Source organism: Mastigoproctus giganteus, chromosome 2 (genome assembly GCF_048544385.1).
Source record: "Mastigoproctus giganteus isolate SK-2022 chromosome 2, ASM4854438v1, whole genome shotgun sequence".
In the NCBI taxonomy this organism is placed as follows: Eukaryota; Metazoa; Arthropoda; class Arachnida; order Uropygi; family Thelyphonidae; genus Mastigoproctus; species Mastigoproctus giganteus.
This window is the reverse complement of record NC_143576.1, coordinates 268,884,194-268,911,821: the sequence shown is the minus strand read 5'-3', so window position 1 is coordinate 268,911,821 and position 27,628 is coordinate 268,884,194. Positions and strand designations below refer to the sequence as shown.

The 27,628-nt window shown below is 38.4% G+C and overlaps 1 protein-coding gene across 4 annotated transcripts in view; it reads left to right on the top strand.

The window, feature by feature from the left end:
- The window catches only part of Cadps (calcium-dependent secretion activator 1), a 1,208,856-nt gene that overhangs the window by 995,912 nt on the left and 185,316 nt on the right, over positions 1–27,628 (top strand). For all 4 annotated transcript variants that reach the window (XM_090389907.1, XM_090389906.1, XM_090389908.1 and 1 more), the window contains one exon: positions 21,764–21,799. In XM_090389907.1, the coding sequence (XP_090246033.1) occupies positions 21,764–21,799 (36 nt within the window). The remainder of the gene's footprint in view (positions 1–21,763; positions 21,800–27,628) is intronic.

Sequence of the window (27,628 nt, the reverse complement as noted above, 5' to 3'; positions counted from 1 at the left end):
GAGCTTTGGTGTAGGCAGAAAATGAAACTGAAGAATTAGAAACAAGCCAATTACGATATACAACATTCTTCTCTTGAACAGCCTTAGCATATTTATTGGAAAACCAAGGTTTAGATCAAGGACAAGATTTTAAAGTGGAGTGTGGGATAAAGGATTCAATTCCTGCAAGAATAATTTCACTGACACGATCTGAGCAAACGTTGACATCAGAAGTTTTGAAACAGTAATCCGACCAATCAAAAGAAGAAAAGAAGTCTCGCAGGTCATCCCATTTTGCATTCTTGTAATGCCAAACAACACGAGGTTGGGAATAGCCATGAAATAAAGGTTCCATTGGAGAAGAGACAATCACCAAGTTGTGATCTGAAGTGCCTAAAGGACCTCTCACTTCGACCGTGTACTTAGAAGGGTTGTTTGTGAGATAAAGATCAAGCGTATTGGCTGTATGATTAGGATTGTCTGGTATTCTTGTAGGTAAATGAACAATCTGTGCAAGGTCATTAGTAATTGCAAAAGTCTCAGCATCTCGACCTGCTGTGTCGGTGTGTTAGTGGAGTTGGGAGAACGGTAGAGACAACAGATGAATTTGGCACAATGAGGTAGAGAGATTAAACAGTTAAAATAATGAAGTATAATAACAGTCTCCTTTATTTCAAATTGCTTTATTATTATTTTTTTTTTGTTATTATTTTTAATATATTAAGTAATGAGGAAAATACAAGATTTGGATATTAAATAACGAAACTGCACTCTTCTGCTACATAAAAGGCAATGGTCAGGCCACGCCTTGAGTAATGCATACAGGTCTGTTGGCCTCATTTTAGGATGGATGTAAATTTGCTTGAACGTGTACAGAGAAGGGCAACAAGATTTGTGGGGGAATGAAGGAATCCTCTTACCAAGAGGGGCTTAAGTTCTGCAAATTGCAGCAGCTGGAGACTAGGCACTTGCACAGTGATCTGATTGAGGTGTATAAGGCCTTGAATGGGTTGAGCACGCTGAATTCTGATGGGATCCTTCCACTTATTCAGATTACGAACCTTAGGGGGCATAAATTCAAATTAAGAAAAGACAGATGTAGAATAGATGTGCGGAAATTTGCCTTTAGCCAGCGGGTGGTTAATTGCTGGAACAAACTTCCATCTGTCGTTGTGGAAGTTGATAGGTTGAATAAATTTAAGGAGGAACCGGACAAGCATTTGGAGGGAATGGTGTGATTTTTTTTTTTTTTTTTTTTTTGTTGGCTGATGCTGCATAAGCTCATACACTTGCTTTCTTGCATCCCATGCCACTACTACTACTACATACCAAGTGCCACCTGTGATACAAAGGCACAGTTGTTGACTTTGAACCTTTCCTTAGTTAACTGTGGTCACGTTCCAAAATGCTCTCTGTTGTCTCCGTAGCCAGGTGGGCAGGAGCAACAGTGCATAGAACACACTTCTTGATTAGACCGGGGTTTGAGCCCATGACCACCAAATACGGAGGATGCGGAAAGGTCAGAGAATGACCACCACATATCCCCGGAGCAATATGGCCTTAGTTGCTAATGCTCCTAAAAACCAAATAGCAATAACCAAAATACTCTTTCGCTTTTGCAGCCATACAGATTTTGGCCCCAAGTGCCAAGCAATCTTTCTAGTTCAATTATCTAGCGTTTTTCTTAGGGCAAGTACTAGTGCTTTCATAAACCCCCCACCGCTCGCAGCGTTACTGCTGACCACTCACAATGTTACTGCTTCCCTTCTGGGCAACGTCACTGCTTCACCGCTAACAATGTTACTGCTAACCCCGCTTGCATTGTTACTGCTAACCCCGCTTGCATTGTTACTGATATCGCTAGCAATGCACTGCTCTCCTCTTCTGCCTACAGCGGGGCCAGTAACCTGGGAGAAGGAATTCCCTCTTCCAGGGCTAAAAGGAGCAGCAATGAATTGCAGTGCATATCCACTGCTAGAACCCACAGGTTCCAGACTTGATAACACTGTCTCAGACCATGAATTGAATCGTCTGAAGAGACAACGACTGAAAAACAGAGTATAGATATGCCAGCATTTCTAATAATGCATTCACTATCCACACAACCTGTCTGCATGTTATCACCTTTACGAATAAAGAAATGTTTAGAATCAGTTTTTGGATCACCTAAAATGGTCAAATGTCTCCAATCTGGAAACCTTTTAATTGAAGCTTCTAAGCTAAGTCACTCAGAAAAATTGTTAAAATTAACAACATTTAGCAGTATTCCAGTGAAAGTTATGCCCCGTAACACACTGAACACCTCTAAAGGCATTATCAGTGAATGGGACATACTAAATGTCTCAGAAGATGAAATAATACAAGCACTTACTGATCAGAAAGTGACACATGCACGAAGTATTATGGTCAAAAAAGATGGCAACCTGCTACCAACCAGGTCCATCATTTTGACATTCAGTACTCCAAGTCTTCCATCTTCTGTTAATTTTTTTTTTAATTTTTTTTTTTTTGGTAGTTGTTGGCGCATAGGCTTCTGTGGCCATAATGCACCTCCCAAGGTTTTTGCAGTACATTGATCCAAGCCCGAGGCGGGAATCGAAACCGCGACCTTTGGGTTGCTAGGCAGGCACTTTACCCACCCGGCTAGCCCGGTCAGCCCATCTTCTGTTAAAGCAATATACTTAAACTGCAAGATCCTGCCTTACATCCCGAATCCCATTTGCTGCTTTAAGTGCCAGAAGTATGGTCATTGTCATGTGGCATGCCAAGGCAATGCTGTGTTCTGGCTCCAAGGAGCATTCTCAAAAAAATCTAGAAATATAAAGTGGAACATAAAGTTGCATACACTAGCAAGAAAGCAAGTGCTGCTAACCATGCCTAGCTGATCATATGCATCGTTTACAAAAAACAGCCACTCAACTGCAACTTAAACAGATGTCTCTATAGAACCGACCATTTCCTTTACCACCTGGGCCAAAACTGTGCTAACATGCAATAAGAAACCTATATTCAATGAAACCAGCAATACACCAATCAGTATCGCAACTGATCCTATCTCAACATTGCCAGAAACACAAAAATAAACTATTGTTGAAAATCAGAAGAAAGTGAAAACACGCAATAACAACGTGGAAATTGATGTTCAATCTGAGGATGATGACACAGTACTAGAGTTATATGCTAACGATACCATAGATACAGGACGCCCAACCTTACCCAGAAATGAAAAATCAAAACTAAGTAGACAGGAACCTTTTGATATTTTAAGGAGTCCTTATGTGCTGTAATGTAATAACTAGATCGTATGTATAGCTTAGCTTAATTTTCAGCACTCACCTCATAGTAATCCGCTTAGCTGGTGGAGGGTTTTATCACATACATAGTGGTTATAGGATTCTAATACTTTACAGGGATTATGGGTTTTAAAATTAAGTTATGGGCTGTAGAAAAATTTTTAAGAAAGGAAAGTGCACCTTCCATGGTTGCCTAATTAAATTAAATTAAGAGAAAGAAAAAAAGGGAAATATATAAGCTAATAATCGCGCACGAGCGACTTTCGAGTTTCCTCGTCTTCAGTTAGCTATAGTGGAGGGGTGGAAGAGAGCGCGCTTGTCTTATATTCGGGTTGGGTTCCCGAAATGCATTTCAGTGCACGTGGAAACTTGATACGTGCTAAATTCCAAATGGGGGAGAAATTGGCGGGAATCTTTTTGTTTAACACGTTCAGTGATGTATGGCGCTTAAACCATTCAATAACGAGGGCTTCGTTTTCAAGGATTTTGTAGCTAGAATTTAATTTAATTACTGTGATGGCTGAATCGATGAGTGGGTTGTGATTTTGAGATTGGACATGTTGTGTTAGTTCTGTACTTGCTGAGTTAGTTTTGAAGCTATTAAAGTGGTAGTTGCGAACACGCGTGCATACTACCACTTTAATAGCTTCAAAACTAACTCAGCAAGTACAGAACTAACACAACATGTCCAATCTCAAAATCACAACCCACTCATCGATTCAGCCATCACAGTAATTAAATTAAATTCTAGCTACAAAATCCTTGAAAACGAAGCCCTCGTTATTGAATGGTTTAAGCGCCATACATCACTGAACGTGTTAAACAAAAAGATTCCTGCCAATTTCTCCCCCATTTGGAATTTAGCACGTATCAAGTTTCCACGTGCACTGAAATGCATTTCGGGAACCCAACCCGAATATAAGACAAGCGCGCTCTCTTCCCCCCCTCCACTATAGCTAACTGAAGACGAGGAAACTCGAAAGTCGCTCGTGCGCGATTATTAGCTTATATATTTCCCTTTTTTTTCTTTCTCTTAATTTAATTTAATTAGGCAACCATGGAAGGTGCACTTTCCTTTCTTAAAAATTTTTCTACAGCCCATAACTTAATTTTAAAACCCATAATCCCTGTAAAGTATTAGAATCCTATAACCACTATGTATGTGATAAAACCCTCCACCAGCTAAGCGGATTACTATGAGGTGAGTGCTGAAAATTAAGCTAAGCTATACATACGATCTAGTAGACAGGAACCTTCTCAGAAAAAAGAGTCAGATCAGCCTTCCTCAAATAAATCCAACCCATGAATAAATTCCTTCAATGGAACTGTATAGGATTATGCCGTAATAGCATACTGCATAATAGATGAGCTGAATGATTTGCTCATACAAACTAATACAATTATATTATGTTTTATCGAGACAGGGATTCTGACACTCTTGCTCGTGGTGGGGTGGCTATTCTTGTCAAAACTACAAAACAGTCAAAACATCTCCAACAGCAAACCTCCTTAGAAGTTGTAGCGGTTTGGATAGTAATGGGAATATCATTAACCCTTGCATACATTTAAATCCCACTGAATTATCCTTGCTCTCAGACTAAACTTGACAATCTTATCACACAACCAACTACCACCTCCAGTCTGTTTACTCGATGATATCAACGGTCACCATCCATTGTGGGGATCTTCTGACATGGATAAGAGAGGCAAATTAATTGAAACATTCCTGGATAACCATAACCTAACTCTGTTAAATTCTGGCTCTCCAACTCATATCCAACTACTTACAGGTACCACATCAGCCATAGACTTATCTGTATGTTCAGTATATATTTTTCCAAGCATGGAATAGTTAGTGCTAAGTGATACATTGAACAGTGACTATTTTCCTATCATCAGTTCAATTCAAACACAGACGGTGTCATGTCCTAAAGGCTGTACTTGGAATTTTCATTAAGCAGACTGGAAAAACTATTCAACTTATTAGCATTAGCATTAGCAGAGGCATTTGATGCAAGAAAGCAAGCTTATGCAGCATCAGCCAAAAAAAAAAATAAATAAATAAATAAATAAAAAATAACCACTTCCACTTCACCCCTCTGTTCGTTTGAAATACCTGTCCAGCTGAGCCTTAAACTTATTTAGGCTATCAACTTCCACGACAATTGATGGAAGTGTGCTCCACCAACAAACCGCTGGCTAAAGGCAAATTTCCGCACATCTATCCTACATCTGTCTTTCCTCAATTTGAATTTATGCCCTCTCAGGTGATTATTCTGAGCAAGAGAGAGGATCCCATCAGCATTGAGCATGCTCAAACCATTCAAGGCTTTATCCACCTCTATCAGATCACCTCGCTGGTGCCTAGTCTCCAGACACTGTAATTTGCAAAACTTAAGCCTTTCTTCGTAAGAGCACCCCTTTGTTCCATTCACTACTCTTGTTGCCCTTCTCTGTACTCGTTCCAACAGCTCTACATCCTTCTTGAAATGAGGCCTCCAGACCTGTATACAGTACTCTAGGTGTGGCCTGACCATTGCGTTATGCAAGGGAATAATCACCTCCTTATCCCTGCTAAAAAAATTCCTATATATCATTGACAATACACCATGAGCTATTCTTGCAGCCCATCTGCACTGCTCAGAGAACTTCATATCGGCCTGCACAACTACCCCCAGATCCCTTTCATTCTCTACCACTGTCAGTGTAGTACCACAGAGTTGATACGTTACTCTGGGGTTGCTGTTTCCCATATGTAGTACTTTACATTTGTCAATGATAAACTTCATTTGCCACCTCTCAGCACATCTGCTCAACCTTTCCAGATCCTGTTGCAGCAGCATAGTGTCAATAGTGTCCTTGACAATCCTGCCAACCTTCGTATCGTCTGCAAACTTGGACATTAAGCTTGATATACCATCATCATCATCATCAGCCATTTTCAATCCACTGCAGGATGAAGGCCTCTCCAGCAACTTTCCAGTTCCTTCTGTTTTGAGCACTGGCCATCCATTTACTATCCAAAAACTCATGAATTTCATCTATCCATCTCCGCTTTTGTCTTCCAGGTTTTCTTCTAGCTCCTCTTGGGTACCATTCTGTTATTTTCTTAGTCCATCTGTCATCATGTCTTCGAGCTATGTGTCCTGCCCAAGACCATTTTAGTTCTTTAGTTTTGATAAGAATGTCCTTTACTTGAGTTTTCTGCCTAATCCATGTGTTTCTCTTCTTATCTAACAGTCTGATTCCCAATATAATTCGTTCCATTCTTCGCTGTGTAGTTCTCAGCTTCTCTTCCATTCTTTTGGTGAGTGCCCAAGTTTCACTTCCATAAGTCATGGTGGGGAGTATACATTGATTAATTATTTTATGTTTCAGACAAACTGGGATATTGCTCTTCAGTATGTGACTATATTTCCCGAATGCTATCCATCCAAAATTTATTCTTCTCTTGACTTCCAGCCATTTATCATTATTACAGCTAATAACTTGTCCCAGATAAGTATATGACTCCACCTTTTCAATTACTGCTCCTTCAATCATTATTTCCCTTTCCGTGGCATACTTGTTCATCATTACTTTTGTTTTAGCCATATTCATCTTTAGTCCAAAATCCTTACTAACTGTGCATAACTGATTAAGATTTTCCTCTAATTCTTAGGGATCGTGGCTTGTAACCACAATGTCATCTGCAAATCATAAATGGTTTAGGTACTCTCCATTCACATTGACTCCTATCTGCGACCAGTCTAATCTTCTGAAAGCTTCCTCAAGGGCAGCAGTAAACAGCTTCAGAGATATTGTGTCTCCTTGTCGAACTCCTTTCTCGATTTTAAATTTGCTACTGTCTTTATCTAGTCTAATAAAGGATGTAGCACTCATATATTTTCTTCAAAATCATAATATATGGGTTATCTATGCCTTGTCTTTCCAGTGCCCGAAACATTGCCTTATGCTCTATGGAGTCAAATGCCTTTTCATAATCCACAAATGCCAGGCATAACCGAAAGAGCAAGCTGGCCTAAAGCCAGCTTGCTCTTTCGGTTGATTCTCATCAAGTATTCTTTCTAATCTGTTAGTAATGACCCCTTGTGAACAACTTGTAGATGTGGGATAACAAGCTAACTGGTCTATAATTTCCAATTTCTGATTTATCTCCTTTCTTATGCAGCAAAACTATGATTGCATTATTGCACTGCTTAGGCGTCACACCTTTTCTAATGCACTTTGTGAAGAGCCTTGCCAGTTTTTGTGTTATATCTCTTCCTCCCAATTTTAACAACTCTACAGTAACTTCATCTTCCCCCGGGGCTTTCCGATTCTTCATTTTCTTCAATGCATGTTCTACCTCATCAGGAAGAATATCGGGTATGTCGTATGTGTTGCTACTTTGCAATCCATCTTCCCCACTGCTGGTATCATTCCCTCGCTCCTTGTATAATTCTCTATAGTAGTCTTCTGCTATTTGAATTATGCCTTCTCTGCTGTTTATAAGTACACCATCGCTATTCTTCAGTTTCAGTATCATTTGTCTTTCTGTATTACTGCTCATGGCTGCTGATTTAAATCCTTTGTTTTCCTTGAATGCTTGTTCTACTTTTCTTGTGTTAAATCTTCTTATGTTCTCTCTGAGTCTCTTTCTAATGGCTTTGCATCACTCAGTATACTCAATTTTCTCCCTGTCAGTGTTTTTCTTGCTCTTCATTTGTCGTCTTCAGTTCATCATGACAAGTGTTTCTTGACTAATTTTTTCTTCTTTGGATTTCTGTTTCCCTATAGGTGTCTTGGGCTTTATCACTTTCAGAAAGTTGTAATATTCCTCGTCGATATCTTGGTCCTGAGCAGTCCTGCAGAAGCTCAAACTTGTTCTTAAGTTCCAGTACATACTGCTTTTTCTCAAAGACTCTGTTATCTCAAAGACCTTTGTATTATTTACTTGAGTCAGTTTTTTCCTTTCCTTTCCTACATCTATATCAAGTGTACATCTTACCATTCTGTGATCACTTCCAACATTTACCTTATTCAGGATGGTAACATCATTCACAATATATCTTCTGTTAGTGAGGACGAAGTCGATTTCATTAGTTGTTAATTCATTTGGACTCTTCCATGTCCACTTTCTGTTCACCCTTTTCTTGAAAAAAAGTGTTCATTACTGACAGTCCTTGAGATTCTGCTAATTCCACAAGTCTTTCACCTCTTTTATTTCTTTCACCAATTCCAAAATTTCCTATAGTTCCTCTTTCTGCGCTGTTTTGCCTTTTTCCAACCTTAGCATTGAAGTCCCCCATAATAATAGTGTAGTGGGTTTTCTGCTCATCTAGAAGACTCTCAATTTCAGTGTACATTTCTTCAACCTCTTCATCATCATGGCTCGATGTTGGTGCATAAATCATTATAATCTTTAGCTTGTACCTCTTAGAAATCTTGAGTATTAGTCTTGACACCCTTGGTGATGTACTTTTGAATTCCAAAATGTTGTTTTTAAAATCTTTATGGACCAGAAACCCAACTCCACCTTCACTCCTTTCACTGTTTCCATTGGTGTACAGCAGATTTCCACTTGATAAACTTATAAGTGATTCATTTCTTCTTCTTGTTTCAGCCAAACCGATGATATTCCAATTCACATTTTCTAATTCCTTTTCCAGCTCTAATATCATTTATAAATACAGAAAACAATAATGGACCCTTAACTATTAACAAAAATACTGAAACTCGAATTATTTGTGGAAAAAATACAAGCTCTCAGTGAGAAATTTCTACCTCTGCTATCTCCAAAAATACAATGCAATGGGCAGGACCTGTCTTCTCTGACTTACATTGCAAATGCTTCAGCAGAAACTTTCTATAACATTTCTGCCGCTTCCTCTTATTTGACCTCCTTTCAGTACATGAAAACTAATGAAGAATGTCATAAATTTAATTTTTCAACTAGGCTCTCTCTTCCCTATAACTAGCCGTTCACTCTAGCTTAGCTCAAAGAATCTTTGAGCAAATCTCCGGACAATGCAGCAGGATCAGACAGCATTCACTACAGTACGCTGAATCATCTATGTGAAGCCGATCTCTACATACTATTACTCTTTTATAACTGGATCTGCTCAGAAAATACAAATCCTCTGTTATGGCATCGTTCATATATTTGTGCTATTCCAAAACCAGGCAAATATCCTTCTCCAGTTCAGAATTACAAGCCAATATCATTGACAAGCTGTTTGGGGAAAATCTTTGGATTGTGCATATGAGGCAGGCTCACCTGGATTCTAGTCTCACAAAATCTACTTTCTGTTCACCAATATGGCTTCCATAAAAAAAAGGTCCACCTAGATTTACTTTTAAAAATTGAATCCAACATTCATAATACCTTCGTCAGGAGACATCTAGTGATGGTCCACCTGGATGTTCATAAAGCATTTGACACCACATGGCATCATGGTGTTATTATTACATACCAACTAAGAAATATTGTTCAAGGTTTAGGCCTAATTGGATGTCAGATGAACTAATGAGGCATATGGCAGAGAAGAAAAATGCATGGGATACATACAAATTAACACGTGACACAGAAGCCTATGATAGATACAAGTTGATCTGTAACGAAGTTACAAAGGAGGTTAGGCAGGCGAACGCAGATTACGAGAGATCCTTGGCAAGGGATGCGAAGAAAAACAGCAAAGAGTTCTTTACTTAAGTAAACTCTAGAAGGAAGGGGATGAATCAGATTGGTCCACTTGATATCGATGGGTCAACTGTTGATGACCCTGCTCAGGTAGCTAACAAACTAAATGAATATTTTGCATCGATATTCACACATGAGGAGTTATCCAGCGAGGGGAATGCCAGAGGTGTATTCAACTCTAGCAGTAAGCTAGAGAATCTTGTAATAACTGAGAGTAAAGTGGAGGAGAAATTGTTGAAGGTAAACACAAGAAAGGTACCTGGGGTGAATGAGATCTATCCAGTTATATTAAAGGAGGCAGCAAAGGAAGTAAGAAAACCCTTAGCCATAATTATGAGAGCTTCCTTGGACTCAGGGGAGGTACCCATGGACTGGAGATCTGCAAATGTGACCCAATTCACAAGGGATGATCAAAGGCTGACACAAGTAATTATAGACCTGTGAGTTTAACTTCTGTTCCTGGAAAATTAATGGAGGCACTGGTTAAAGAAGCACTGCAGGATCATCTAGACAAGACTTCAGTTATAGCTCGGACACAGCATGGTTTTGTTAAGGGGAAGTCTTGCCTGACCAATTTGATTGGATACTATGATGCAGTCACAAAAGAACTGGATGCAGGGAATAACTTTGATATTATATACTTGGATCTTAGAAAGGCTTTTGATACTGTTGCACATGGAAGACTGCTGCACAAATTGGAGCAGTGTGGCACTGGAGGCAAATTGCTGCTATGGATAAAGGGGTGGTTGAGGGGGAGAAGACAGAGAGTGGTAATTAATGTACACTGCTCATCGTGGACTAATGTTATTAGTGGAGTCCCTCAGGGTTTAGTAGTGGGTCCTTTATTGTTTTCTGTATTTATAAATGATATTGATGATGGTATATCAAGCTTAATGTCCAAGTTTGCAGAGGATACGAAGGTTGACAGGGTTTTCAAGGACACTACTGACACTATGCTGCTGCAACAGGATCTGGAAAGGTTGAGCAGATGGGCTGAGAGGTGCCAAATGAAGTTTAACATTGACAAATGTAAAGTACTATATATGGGAAACAGCAACCCCAGAGCAATGTATCAACTCTGTGGTACTACACTGACAGTGGTAGAGAATGAAAGGGACCTGGGGGTGGTTGTGCAGGCAGATATGAAGTTCTCTGAACAGTGCAGACGGGCTGCAAGAGTAGCTCATGGTGTATTGTCAATGATATATAGGAATTTTTCTAGCATGGATAAGGAGGTGATTATTCCCTTGTATAAGGCAATGGTCAGGCCACACCTAGAGTACTGTATACAGGCCTGGAGGCCTCATTTCAAGAAGGATGTAGAGCTGCTGGAACGAGTACAGAGAAGGGCAACAAGATTAGTGAATGGAACAAAGGGGTGCTCTTACGAAGAAAGGCTTAAGTTTTGCGAATTAGTGTCTGGAGACTAGGCACCAGCGAGGTGATCTGATAGAGGTGTACTAAGCCTTGAATGGTTTGAGCATGCTCAATGCTGATGGGATTCTTCCTCTTCCTCAGAATAATCACCTGAGAGGGCATAAATTCAAATTGAGGAAAGACAGATGTAGGATAGATGTGCGGAAATTTGCCTTTAGCCAGCGGGTGGTTGGTAGGTGGAACAGACTTCCATCTCTTGTCGTGGAAGTTGATAGCCTAAATAAGTTTAAGGCTCAGCTGGACAGGTATTTTGAACGAACAGATGGGTGAAGTGGAAGTGGTTATTTTTTATTTATTTATTTTACTTTATTTATTTATTTTTTTTTTTTGGCTGATGCTGCATAAGCTTGCTTTCTTGCATGAAATGCCTCTACTAATGCTAATGCTAAAATGCTAATTATAGATATGCATCAGTTGGTGCTGAGAGGCTACCTCCCTTTAATAATTCAGAACTTTTTAAAATTGCAGACATTTCAAGTCTGTTATAAGACATGCTGTCAGCATCTCACATTCAAGAAGAGGTTGTCCCACAGGGTTCTATTTTGAGTCCAACCCTATTTGCGATTAGGATCAACATTATTTTGGAAGATCTTCCAAAAACAATTGAAGTATATATGTATGCTGACAACCTCACGATATCCTACCAATTGCAAAGTATGAATACTATCAAAAGATAGCTACAAAATGCTTTAACCAGAATTCAATCCTGGACCTTATGCAATGTATACCATTTTGCTGAAAAGAAATCCACTACTACTCATTTCTACAAACTTTGATCTCTTCATCCTGATCCAGAGCTAAAGATAAATAATGTGCCAGTTCCTCTTGCTCACACTATCCGACTTGATAAAGGACCCACTAGGTGACAGTGATCACAGTCTACTGATTTGGAATTTACTTAAAGATGTAACTACCATCAGGAAACGGTTTTTATTTTCGTAAAGGTAACTGAAGTGGACTCGGGCAGCTTTTGAATTCTATAAAGTGGGAACAACTGATGTTAAAAACAGTGAATTCTAAATGGGCTCCCTTCAGGGAATTAATCTTGGAAGCTACTAGGCTTTTCATACCAACTTAGAAATACTCTACAAGATTTAGGCTTAAATAATGAGGCTCGTAGCAGAGAATAAAAATGTGTGCAATGCATATAAATTAGCAGGTGACAGAAACCTATGGCAGATATAAGCTAATCAAGTCATAAAGGAATTAGGCAAGCGATGGCTGATTACGAGAAATCCTTGTCAAAGGATGCAAAGAAAAACAACAAAGACTTCTTTACTTATGTAAATTCTAGAAGAAGGGGATGAATCAGATCATGCCACTTGATCGTTCGACTGTTGATGATCCTGCTCAGATAGCTGACAAACTGAATGAGTATTTTGCATCTACATTCACACATGAGGAATTCTGTGGGGAAAAGGTGGACAAAAGTTTACTTTACTCAGTTAACTTAACTTAGTTCCCTGTTAAGTGCACATAAGTTTACTGTTAAGTTCCCTGTTAAGTAAACTTAACAGGGAGCTAAATGATTTTGTGATAACAGAATGCAAAATGGAGGATAAATTGTTGAAGTTAAACATAAAAAATTCACCTGTGGTGAGCATCCTTAGATTCAGGGGAGGCCCCATGGAATGGAGATGTGCAAATGTATCCCCAATTCACAAAGGGGTTTCAAAGGGTGACACAAATAATTATAGACCTGTTAGTTTAACTTCTGTTCTGGAGGAAATAATGGAGTCACTGATTAAAGAAGTGATGCATAATCACCTTTACAAGACTGCAATAATATTTCAGACACAGCATGGTTTTGTTAAGGGTTTGTTGAAAGTCTTGTCTGACCAATTTGATTGGATACTATGATGTGGTCACAAAGGAACTGGATGCAAAAAAATGATTTTTATATCATATACTTGGATTTCAGGAAAGCTTTTGATACTGTTGCACATGGAAGACTGCTGTACAAATTGGAGTCGTATGTCATTAAGGTTTGAGTGGGAGATGGCAGAGAGTGGTAATAAATTAATACTGCTCTACGTGGACTAATGTTATTAGTGGAGTCCCCCAGGGTTCGGTGCCGGGCCCATTGTTGATTTCTGTATTTATTAATGATGTCGATGAAGGTGTATCAGGCTTAATGTCCAAGTTTGCAGATGATACAAAGGTTGTCAGGGTTGTTAATGATAGTAAAGACAGTATGCTACAGCAACAGGATCTAGAAAAGTTAGGTAGGTGGGCTGATAAGTATAAACTGAAATTTAATATTGACAAATGCAAAGTACTGCAACTCTGTGGAAATCCACTCAGGGAGGTGGAGAATGAAACAGACCTGAGGGTAGTTTTGGAGTCGGATATGAAGTTCTCTGAGCAGTGCAGACTGGCAGCCAGAGCAAGTCATGGCGTTTTGTCAATGATTTATAGGAATTTTACTAGCAGAGACAAGGAGACGATTATACCTTTGTATAAAGCAATGGTCAGGCCACACCTTGAGTACTGTGTACAGGTCTGGAGGCCTCATTTTAGGAAGGATGTAGAGTTGCTAGAACAAGTACAGAGAAAGGCAACAAGATTGGTGAGAGGAACAAAGGGGTTCTCTTATCAGGAGAGGCTTAAGTTGCAGCATCTGGAGACTAGACACCTGATATATGATCTTATTGAGGTGTACAACGCCCTGTTTTTTTTTTTTTTTTGAGCAGGCTCAATGCTGATGCGATACTTCAATTTGCTCGGATTAAGAACCTGAAGGTGCATAGATTCAAATTGTGGAATGAGTTGCAGAATAGATGTGCGGAAGTTTGCCTTTAGCCTGCAGGTAGTTGATTGCTGGAACAACCTTCCATTTTTTGTTGTGGAAGTTGATAGTTTAAAAAAATTTAAGGCTGAACTAGACAAACATTTAGAATAACCGGATGGGTGAAATCAGAAGTTTTTTTTTTTTTTTGGTTGATGCTCTATAAGCTTGCTTTCTTGCCTTATATGCCTCAACTAATGCTAATTTCTTGGCCTGATACTAGATAGGGAACTGAACTTTCAAGCACATGTGGCCTATCTTTGAACCATCTGCTTGAAGAAATTAAACATTACCCAGAATGGGTCAATCCATGTCATGTGGTGCTGATCAACATACCCTTATCTATCTTTATAAGCCTCTCATCACATGTTGCGTGAACTGTGACTCTCCAGTGTATGATTCTGCAAGGAAAAGTTCACTTGTTCAACTGCTTCCAGCACAGTGATCTGAGAGTCGCTCTAGGGACTTACAGAACTTCCCCACTTCAGAGCCTCTACATTGAAGCCCATGAACGTATCTATCTCCCCTACATCTTCACAGAAAAACATTATTTCTGATGTATGCCACAAAAATCTGCAGTCTCCCTCTCACCGTTGTTGGAAATGTCTGTACAATACCGAATATGAGTCATTTTATAGCAGTAAACCTAATGTAAACTAGCCCACTCCACTTAGATTTAAGGAATTGGCTCAATCATGGAATATTGCAATTGGTAATATATTTCAGGACATGACACCACCAGATCCACCCTAGACAAATACCTGTGCAATATATGATGACTATTTTCAACGGTGGGGAAAGAACACCCTGTCTCCTTCTAGTATTGCACAGTTACATGCAACTTACTGTCTTTCTAATTCAAAGGCATGTGAAATCTATACAGATGGATCAAAAACTGAGATCCATATTGGTGCTGCAGCAGTCTTCCCATCATTCACCACTTCTGTTTCATTACCAGTAGAATGCAGTATCTTCACAGCTGAGCTTTATGCTACAAAGTTAGCTCTGGATCACATTATTGAACTTCTAATTCCATCTGCTTTAATATACACTGACTCGCTCAGTGCTGTCTCCGCCATAAGATAATACCAATTCCCCTCACCCTGTAATAAAAGAAATGCACTCTAAATTACTTATATATAATCAGTCAAACCAAACTGTGACATTCTGCTGGATCGCAGGAAATGAAAAAGCAAATCCTGCCGCCAAACAACCAGATATTTTAAAGACTTTTCAAGTTCCATATACCGATTTCAAACCAATCATCCATAAAGCATGTTACAATAGCTGGTCAGTAATCTGGAGATGTTATCCAGGGAATAAAATTTACCTAATAAAATCAGATCCAGATCCAAAGCTGTGGCTCTCCAGCTTTCGGAAAAGCAGACAAGAAGTAATTCTAGGAATACTAAGAATTGAGCATACTCACCTCACACACCTCTATTAATGAATGACAGTGCTCCTCAATACACATCATGTCCTGTGCAACTAACTATTCATCATTTATTAGTGGACTGTCCTCACCTTCTCAATATCTTCTCAAACATTTTTAAATCATGTGCTAATGTACAGTCTTCACTTATATTAATGCATATTTTTAGATGACCCTAATAAAACAGAACTGCCTTCCTAAATAACATAGGAAAATGCCATAAAATATAACAGGTATTACAATAAATTTAATATTTCCTATTAACCATTAGAAAGACACAATATGGTCCTAGCAGCGTATTTGTTGTTAAATTTGATCACAACAACAACAACTATACAGGTTTTCAGTACCGTGTGTTTTTACAGTGTGCTGGAAAAATGGCAAACAAAGAATTAATCTCAGATTTTTAATAATACAGTAAAAGTTCGAAAATCCGGACTGCTCGGGGACTGATTCAGATTTTCCGAGTTCTTGGGCAGTACTTTTAAAATTAAATTTAAGATGGAATAAAGAAGAGATGACCAGGTAAATTTTGACAGTTTATTCATTAGCAAATAAAGCATGCTTCATTTATCGAAACGAGCAGTTTTAAAGAAAAATAAAGTCATCACCTGACAAAGATGTAAACATAAAAATTTGCACCACAAAAATAGTGTGTAAATGCTTGAAATTGTGTTTAAAAATGAACAATGTAAAAGAAAAATACAGTAGTATATAAATGAAAGCATAAGATACATATTTTATATAAATTAATTATTGTTTTTAGTTTATTAACAAAATAATAGGGCCTAATGACTCTGATGAGTATAATAAGGAACTGTACAGGGAAATAGAGTGGGCCAGTAAATCAGAGTTTCTTATAATGGGAGATTTTAATTTCCCAGATATTGACTGGAATTTGGGGGCTGGTTACTCACACACTAGCAGGACTTTTGTGGATTTATTGGATGATTGTTTTCTACATCAGCATGTTCGGGAGGCAACTAGAGGGAGTAATACTCTTGATTTGATTATCAGCAGTGATTCTTCATGCATTAAGAATCTGCAGATAAATGAACCACTAGGTGGCAGTGATCACAGTGTGCTGAAGTGGGATTTACTTAAAGAGGTAACTACCATTAGGGGTAAAGGGAAGGGTTATTGCTTCCGTAAAGGCGACTACGATGGACTGAGACAGTATTTAAATTCTATACAGTGGGACCAACTGATGATGTTACCAACAGCAAATTCAAAATGGAAAGCATTCAAGGAACTAATCTTGGAAGCTACCAGGCTTTACATACCAACCAAGAAATATTGTTCAAGGCTCAGGCCTAAATGGTTGACTGGAAATGTGCAAATGTGACCCCAATTCACAAAGGAGGATCAAAGGCTGACACAAGTAATTATAGACCTGTGAGCTTAACTTCTGTTCCATGAAAATTAATGGAGGCACTGGTTAAAGAAGCACTGCAGGATCATTTAGACAAGACTTCAGTTATAGCTCAGACACAGCATGGTTTTGTTAAGGGGAAGTCTTGCCTTACCAACTTGATTGGATACTATGATGCAGTCGCAAAAGAACTGGATGCAGGGAATAACTTTGATATTATATACTTGGATCTTAGAAAGGCTTTTGATACTGTTGCACATGGAAGACTGCTACACAAATTGGAGCAGTGTGACATTGGAGGCAAATTGCTGCTATGGATAAAGGGGTGGTTGAGGTGGAGAAGACAGAGAGTGGTAATCAATGGACACTGCTCATCGTGGACTAATGTTATTAGTGGAGTCCCTCAGGGCTCAGTGTTGGGTCCATTATTGTTTTCTGTATTTATAAATGATATTGATGATGGTATATCAAGCTTAATGTCCAAGTTTGCAGACGATACAAAGGTTGGCAGGGTTGTCAAGGACACTACTGACACTATGCTGCTGCAACAGGATCTGGAAAGGTTGAGCAGATGGGCTGAGAGGTGGCAAATGAAGTTTAACATTGACAGATGTAAAGTACTACACATGGGAAACAGCAACCCCAGAGCAACGTATCAACTCTGTGGTACTACACTGACAGTGGTAGAGAATGAAAGGGACTTGGGGGTGGTTGTGCAGGCAGATATGAAGTTCTCTGAGCAGTGCAGACGGGCTGCAAGAGTAGCTCATGGAGTATTGTCAATGATATACAGGAATTTTTCCAGCAGGGATAAGGAGGTGATTATTCCATTGTATAAGGCGATGGTCAGGCCACACCTAGAGTACTGTATACAGGTCTGGAGACCTCATTTCAAGAAGGATGTAGAGCTGCTGGAACGAGTACAGAGAAGGGCAACAAGATTAGTGAATGGAACAGAGGGGTGCTCTTACGAAGAAAGGCTTAAGTTTTGCAAATTACAGTGTCTGGAGACTAGGCACCAGCGAGGTGATCTGATAGAGGTGTATAAAGCCTTGAATGGTTTAAGCATGCTCAATGCTGATGGGATTCTTCCTCTAGCTCAGAAAAATCACCTGAGAGGGCATAAATTCAAATTGAGGAAAGACAGAAGTAGGATAGACGTGCGGAAATTTGCTTTTGGCCAGCGGGTGGTTGGTTGGTGGAACAGACTGCCATCCCTTGTGGTGGAGGTTGATAGCCTAAATAAGTTTAAGGCTCAGCTGGACAGGTATTTTGAACGAACAGAGGGGTGAAGTGGAAGTGGGTTTTTTTTTTTTTTTTTTGGCTGATGCTGCATAAGCTTGCTTTCTTGCATCAAATGCCTCTACTAATGCTAATGCTAACATTTTCATATAATATACAAAGTTTGAAAAAAAAAAAAAAAAAAAAACAAATATTTATTCGTTCTTTTCCATGATTTCTGGTCATCATTATTTATTTTTATTTTTTTTTTTTTTTGCTAGTTTTTGGCGCATGGGCTTCTGTGCTCCCAAGTTTTTTGGGTTTTTTTTTTTTTTTTTTTTTGCATTTTCTACTGTGATCCAAGCCTTAGGCGGGATTCGAACCTGCAACCCTTTGGGTTGCCAGGCAGGCATTTTACCCACCTGGCTAGCCCAGTCGGCTCTGTTCATCTGTGGCACTGCTTGTGGATGGAACACTTGCAGCTTCTACTCTATCTGCTGCACTGCTTGCTGCTTCTATTGCTTTCTTTAAATACTGATTGGAATTTGTGGGTTAGTCACTCACACACTAGCAAGGCTTTTGTGGATTTATTGGATGATTGTTTTCTACACCAGCATGTTCGGGAAGCAACTAGAGGGAGTAATACTCTTGATCTGATTATCAGTAGTGATTCTGCATGCATTAAGAATCTGCAGATAAAGGAACCACTGGGTGGCAGTGATCACAGTGTGCTGAAGTGGGATTTACTCAAGGAGGTAACTACCATCAGAGGTAAAGGGAAGGATTTTCGCTTTCGTAAAGGTGACTATGATGGTCTGAGACAGTATTTAAATTCTATACAGTGGGACCAACTGATGATGTTACCAACAGCAAATTCAAAATGGAAAGCATTCAAGGAACTAATCTTGGAAGCTACCAGGCTTTACATACCAACCAAGAAATATTGTTCAAGGCTCAGGCCTAAATGGTTGTCAGATGAACTAATGAGATATATGGCAGAGAAGAAAAATGCATGGGATACATACAAATTAATGGGTGACATGGAAGCCTATGGTAGATATGAGTTGGTCTGTAACTAAGTCACAAAGGAGATTAGGCAGGCAAAGGCAGATTATGAGAAATCCTTGGCAAAGGATGCAAAGAAAAACAGAAAAGAGTTCTTTACATATTTAAACTCAAGAAGGAAAGGGATGAATCATATTGGTCCACTGGATGTTGATGGTTCAACAGTTGAGGATCCTGCTCAGGTGGCTAACAATCTAAACAAGTATTTTGCATCTACATTCACACATGAGGAGTTATTCAGGAAGGGGAATGTCGTAGGTGAAGTAAACATTGGCAGTGAGCTAGATGATTTTCTAATAACTGAGAGGAAAGTGGAGGAGAAATTGTTAAGGATAAACATAAAAAAGGCACCCGGGGTGGATGGGATCTATCCAGTTATATTAAAGGAGGCAGCAAAGGAAGTAAGCAAACCCCTAGCCATAATTATGAGAGCTTCTTTGGACTCAGGGGAGGTACCCATAGACTGGAGATGTGCAAATGTAACCCCAATTCACAAAGGAGGATCAAAGGCTGACACAAGTAATTATAGACCTGTTAGTTTAACTTTGGTTCCAGGAAAATTAATGGAGGCACTGGTTAAAGAAGCACTGCAGGATCATCTAGACAAGAATTCAGTTATAGCTCAGACACAGCATGGTTTTGTTAAGGGCAGGTCTTGTCTGACCAATTTGATTGGATACTATAATGTAGTCACAAAAGAACTGGATGCAGGGAATAACTTTGATATTTTATATTTGCATCTTAGAAAGGCTTTTGATACTGTTGCACATGGCAGGCTGCTGCACAAATTGGAGCAGTGTGGCATTGGAGGCAAATTGCTGCTATGGATAAAGGGATGGTTGAGTGGCAGAAGACAGAGAGTGGTAATCAATGGACACTGCTCAACGTGGACTAATGTTATTAGTGGAGTTCCTCAGGGTTCAGTGTTGGGTCTATTGTTGTTTTCTGTATTTATAAATGATATTGATGATGGTATATATCAAGCTTAATGTCCAAGTTTGCAGACGTTACAAAGTTGGCAGGGTTGTTAAGGACACTACTGATGCTATGCTGCTGCAACAGGATCTGGAAAGGTTGAGCAGATGAGCTGAGAGGTGGCAAATGAAGTTGAACATTGACAAATGTAAAGTACTACATATGGGAAACAGTAACCCCAGAACAACGTATCAACTCCGTGGTACTATGCTGACAGTGGTAGAGAATGAAAAGGCTGGGGGTAATTGTGCAGGCAGATATGAAGTTCTCTGAGCAGTGCAGACGAGCTGCAAGAGTAACTCATGGTGTCTTGTCAATGATATACAGGAATTTTTCTAGCAGGGATAGGGATGTGATTGTTCCCTTGTATAAGGCATTGGTCAGGCCCCTCCTTGAGTACTGTATACAGGTCTGGAGGCCTCATTTTAAGAAGGATGTAGAGCTGCTGGAACGAGTACAAAGAAGGGCAACAAGATTAGTGAATGGAACAAAGGGTTGCTCTTACGAAGAAAGGCTTAAGTTTTGCAAATTACAGAGTCTGGAGACTACGCATCGGCGAGGTGATCTGATAGAGGTGTATATGGGTTTGAATGGCTTGAGCATGCTCAATGCCGATGGGATTCTTCCTCTTGCTCAGAATAATCACCTGAGAGGGCAAAAATTCAAATTGAGGAAAGACGGATGTTGGATAGATGTGCTGAAATTTGCCTTTAGCCAGGGGGCAGTTGGTGTGTGGAATAGACTTCCATCACTTGTTGTTGAAGTTGATAGTCTAAACAAATTTAAAGCTCAACTGGACAGGTATTTCGAACGAACGGAGGGGTGAAATGGGAGAGGGTTTTTTTTTTTTTTTTTTTGGCTGATGCTGAATAAGCTTGCTTTCTTGCATCATATGCCTCTACTAATGCTAATGCTAATCTCACACTTAAAGTAGGATTCAGTGAAGGTTTGCCAGTGATGGGATAGTGGCATAGTTTAAATTCCATACCAACCTACACTCCAAAGCATCTGAACCCAGCTATACTAGAGATCCTTGGAATGTTTGCTCATCCCTTTTAAAAACCTTTTGTAAGACCCAGGAAAAACACTATAGCATTCCATAGTTTAGCTGTTAGGTAGTTCCTCAGGATTATTTCTGAGTTCTCTTGGATGTAAAAAAGTCTGTTTGAATCCATTATGCCTTTTGAAAAACATTGATTATAACAGTATCATAAAACAGAACAACTTATCAAGCTCAAAAAAGGACAAGAAGATCCACATCTCATAACAAGAGCAATACCGTGATTATTATGAAAATGGAATAATGAAATTTCAGTCAGAGTGTCATAATCACCAATTATTTAAATATCAAGTGTAAAATGATTTATTAAAAGAATGGTGTAAATTTTGTTATTGCAATGGGCTTAACTAATAATAATTAATTTAATACTTTTATAATTTTAATAATAATTTTGTAATTTTATAATTAATAAATAATTTTATTTTATGTATTTAATAGGTATTTCATATTTTCTTTCAGTCTTTGAAACTGTGCACTGTAGATGGAGTAGATATGGTAAGTTTTAAAATTATTATTGTATGTTATAAAAGAAACATGTCTCTGTGTGTTTTCCCTATTCAAAAATACAAACTCAAAGAATGAGATGTTATTTTCATATTTTAAATTATTGTAGTTTGTAAAAAAGATTGCTAACCTAACGAAATGTTTGAGTAGACTATTTTTACATTACAACCTTTAGGAGCTGCTGAAATAGATATTTCTGTGCGAAACATTTTTCACTTGTCAAAAATTGTTAGTTTTTTTTTTTTTTCATAGTTTTCATAGGTTTTTTTTTTTTTTTTTGATAAAAAAATTTAACTGTGTTAATGCATATAAAGGGAATAGTGTATCAACATTTCACAACGTTTTTTTTTTTTCTTCTCTCCACTGTAAGAATAAAATATTGTATTTATTATTTTAATACAGTCAAACTTGGTTATAACGAGTGTCAAGGGACCAACAAAATTTCCTCGTTATAGTCATTACTCACTACATGTTCCACAAATCAACTTGATTGGTGGAACAAACTTCCATCTTTTGTTGTGGAAGTTGATAGCCTAAATAAATTTAAGGCTGAGCTGGTCAAGTATTTAGAATGAATGGAGGGGTGAATTCGGAGCTTTTTTTTTTTTTTTTTTGGCTGATGCTGCATAAGCTTGCTTTATTGCATCGTATGCCTATGCTAAATGCTAATATCAGTGATGAGTTAAATTTATCTCCTATTTTTTTTGTTTCTCAATAACTTGATAAAAAGAAATTCAAAAAACAAAAGAAATATTAGAGAGAAAAAAAATAATATATATACCTACATATTATTTTTATTAATATTCTTGTATAAACTACAATATTAACCCACATATTATTTTTATTAATATGCTTTTATAAACTATGATATTAAATTAACCATATTATTTTTATTAATATGCTTGTATACAATATTAACCTACATATTATTTGTATTAATATGTTTGTATAAACTACAATACACTTAATAGAGAGAAAAAAATAATATATATACCTACATATTATTTTTATTAATATCCTTGTATAAACTACAATACACTTAATATTATACCATCAATTTATTTGTCTATAATTTTAAAACCATACAATTAATACTAAACACAATTTCAATTAGTCTTTTTATTTATGAACCCTAAAATTGATGTCTGTTTTAAATTAACATTAGTAGAGACATATGATGCAAGAAAAGCATAGGCCAAAAAAAAAAAAAAAACCTGCCATTTCACCCCTCCATTCATTCTAAATACCTATCCAGCTCAGCCTTAAATCTATTTAAGCTATCAACTTCTACAACAACAGATGGAAGTTTGTTCCAGCAATCAACCACCTGCTGGCTAAAGACAAACCTCCGCACATCTATGCTACAACCGTCTTTCCTCAATTTGAATTTATGCCCTCTCAGGTGATTATTCTGAGCAAGAGGAAAAATCCCATCAGCATTGAGCATGCTCAAACCATTCAAGGCTTTATACACCTCAATCAGCTCACCTCGCAGGTGCCTAGTCTCCAGACACTGTCATTTGCAAAACTTAAGCCTTTCTTCGTAAGAGCAGCTTTGTTCCATTCACTAATCTTGTTGCCCTTCTCTGTACTCGTTCCAACACTCTACATCCTTCTTAAAATGAGGCCTCCAGACCTGTATACAGTACTCAAGGAGGGGCCTGACCATTGCCTTATACAAGGGGATAATCACCTCCTTATCCCTGCTAGAAAAATTCCTGTATATCATTGACAAGATACCATGAACTACTCTTGCAGACCGTCTGCACTGCTCAGAAAACTTCATATCTGCCTGCACTATTACCCCCAGGTCCTTTTCGTTCTCTACCACTGTCAGTGTAGTACCACAGAGTTTATATGTTACTCTGGGGTTACTGCTTCCCATATGTAGTACTTTACATTTGTCAATGTTAAACTTCAATTGCCACCCCTCAGCCCATCTGCTCAACTTTTCTAGATCCTGTTGTAGCATCGTACTGTCATTAGTGTCCTTAGCAACCTTGCCAACCTTCTTCACATTGTCTGCATACTTGGACATTAAGCTTGATATACCATCATCAATATCATTTATAAATACAGAAAACAACAATGGACCCAACACTGAACCCTGAGAGACTCCACTAATAACATTAGTCCACGATGAGCAGTGTCCATTGATTACCACTCTCTGTCTTCTCCCACCCAACCACCCCTTTATCCATAGCAGCCATTTGCCTCAAATGGCACACTGCTCCAATTTGTTGATATGTGCAACATATGAACAAATTGGAGCAGTGTGGCATTTGAACAAATTGGAGCAAACTTCTATGTGCAACAGTATCAAAAGCCTTTCTAAGATCCAAATTAAGATCCAAATATATGATATATATCCAAATATATGTTTGATATTTCTCAAGTTTCTGCTTAAAATACTCAATGCATTAAAAATCTCTTTATTTGCCTCAGTTCCTTCTAAAAAATTTACTGTGTCCATTACACCTTGAGCTTGGGAGATTGCCAACACTTATTTTGGTTCACTTGTCATCATATCATAACAATCATCATCTTTATCATCTTTGTTGATCACAGCATCTATATTGTCACTCTCTGTAGGAAAACCACTAGTTAACAACTTGTCATCGACTTATTAAAATTCATCAATGTGATCTGTATTAAAACCAACCTACATAGCAGCCATTTGAATAATGGTAAGTTGTTTTCTTTCTTTCCATCATCCTCATCTACGGCTGAAATTTCATTTGAATTTAATTTTGATTTCTTGAAGCAATTCGATATGGTTGTTGAACTAATGCTATTCCACGCATCATTCAATAAATTTATAGCATCCGATATCGATATAGACTCGTTAAGTTTCTGTTCTCTTTGATTGAACAGATGTAGAACCAGAAATCATTTTTCTTCTTTTTGAATAGCTCCTTATTCCAGTCATTTACATATTGCCAAAAATATCCGAAGTCATCCAAGCTTTCTTGTTTGTGGTGTAAACCACAGGATGACTTACGTTTTTGAAACACCTAGGTTTTAACGATTTTCTGATAACAAACAGTTTTTTTTATCAGTTCTTGTCATATTTGCCTATACGAGCACCGTCAAACGAGTCTGATTTTTTTCCACCAACACATTTTTCCCCTTTGAATTTAAATGTAATGTCAAGTGACATATTATAAAAAACTCCTGTTTCGTCCGCATTGTAGGTGTCTTCGTCATTCAAATCTTTTCTGATTTCTGCCCAAACACGGTCAATCCATTCATTTACCATTATTAGTTCTGCAGATAGATTCTCCACTAATTTTTTCATAAATGATGTTATGTCGGTTTTTAAATTGATTCAGCCAACCTTCGTTACATACAAAATCAAAATATGTCCTCAATTAGGACATACTGCCTCACCTCGCATGTCGAGGTGAGGTAGTATATCCTAATTGTGGATCAAAAGAGCATAATCAGTCTGATTGCACCATTACCACTCCACGTTGCTTTCTCAAAAACATGTGAACTACAGAAGCAAGGGGAAAAAATTCAAAAATATAAAGTAGATAATGATATACCTTCATTAATAATGATTACGGTATATCAGGCTTAATATATCAGCTTAATATAATACATGGACTAATAGTTTAACAGTAGCCGCCAGCAGAGGTGAAAGTGATTCTTGCTCTGCTTCTATTGGAATGAGCAGCAGCCTGGAAAATAAGGTGCAGGGGATTTCAGAGATTGCTGGGAGTCATTGCAGAACAAGTGAATAAACAGGCTGTGTATAGGTAGCATGTATACTTGCCTGTACACCAATGCTAGGTGTTTGATGAATTTTCATGAATTTGAGATGTTGATCAAAACATCAAAGGGGGATATTGTTGGGATATCAGAGACGTGGTGTCACACAGATATAAGGAATGCAGAACTGCAATTTGGGGAGTACAACGTCTACAGAAAGGATAGACAGGATAGGAAGGGGGGAGGGGTTATGCTATTAGTTAAGAAACACATAAAATCCAAGGAAGTACAGCCAGTTGACATGGGTGGACAGAGCATTGTCGAGTCAGTTTGGTGTGATAGAAGCACTGGGAAAGCAAAATTGAGAGGAGGAGTGTGTTATAGGCCTAATGACTCTGATGAATGTAATAAATAACTGTACAGAGAAATTGAGTGGGCCAGTAAATCACTGTCTTATAATGGGAGGTTTTAATTTCCAAGATACTGACTGGAATTTGTGGGTTGGTCACTCGCACACTAGCAAGGCTTTTGTGGATTTATTGGATGATTGTTTTCTACAGCGGCATGTTCGGGAGGCAACGAGAGGGAGTAATACTCTTGATCTGATTATCAGTAGTGATTCTTCGTGCATTAAGAATCTGCAGATAAAGGAACCAATATGTGGCAGTGATCACAGTGTGCCAAAGTGGGATTTTCTCAAAGAGATAACTGCCATCAGGGATAAAAGGAAGGATTTTTGCTTTCGTAGAGGTGACTACTGTGGTCTGTGTTAGAGTAGCTAAGTGTAGGAATAGATGCATGGCAGTTTTTAAATTCTATACAGTGGGACCAACTGATGATGTTACCAACAGCAAATTCAAAATGGGAGGCATTCAAAGAATTAATCTTGGAAAGTACTAGGCTTTTCATACTAACTAAGAAATATTGTTCAAGGTTTAGGGGCCCTGGGTGCCAAGCGTATTTTGAGGCCAAGCGATATTCTTGTGATTCATAAAGAGCTCTTGATAAGTGATTGAAATCATATTTTAAGTTTCTACATTTCTTTCAACAATCTTACTTTAAAAGAGTTCTATACTTGAAAACCCACAAGTTAGATTCCTATATTTATATTTTTCTAATTAACTAACTTCAACCGCTTGGACTTCGAACGGCACTGCTCATGCCTCCCCATGGCAGGGCCACTAACCTGGGGGAAAAGTTATCCTCCAGGGAAAAAAGGAGTAACCATGGACATAAACGGCTATCCACCTCTAGAGCCTTCAAATTCAAGACCAGACAAACCAAATGATGATGACCTGAACCAACTGAAAAGGCTCCAAAGAGAAGTGCAGTGCAATGAGATGCCAAACTTCGTGGTGACCCCCTCTCTCCAACCAGCACACCCTCTCTCCAACCAGCCTTTTGTCAAGTTATCACCATTTGTTATCCAAAGATATTTGGAATCCATTACTGGAACACCAAAAGTGATTAAATGACTGCAATCCAGAGACCTAATTGAAACAGCTCCCTCAAAACATTCAGAGTGGCTGCTCAAAACAACATTTGCTGGCCTATCGGTATCTATCACTCCCCACAATATGTTAAATTCATCCAAAAGTGTCATCACAGAGTGGGACCTGATTACAGTATCTGAAGAGGAATTAATGCAGGAACTGAGCAACCAAAAAGTAATTTGTGCAAAACGTATAAAGAACAAACTCTCTTTCCAACTCGATCCATAATTTTAACCTTTAACATCCCAGGTTTGCCATCCTCAGTAAAAGCTAGCTATTTAAACTGCCGAATTCGACCTTATATCCGTAATCCCATTCGTTGTTTTAAATGCCAAAAATATGGACACTCCCAACAAGCATGTAGAGGTGATGCCATTTGTCCAATTTGTGGTTCCAAGGAGCATACACAAGCAGACTGTTCAACCTCAAGTCCTCTTTGCCCCAGCTGCAAAGGAAGTCACCCAGCCTTTTCCAAATCTTATGAAATATGTAAAACAGGGAAGAAAATCTAAAAATATAAAATAGAGCACAAAGTCACATACCTTGAGGCACGCAGACAGTTATGTTGACCATGCCCAGTCATTCATGTGCAACTCATGCTCGAAGCTTCCAT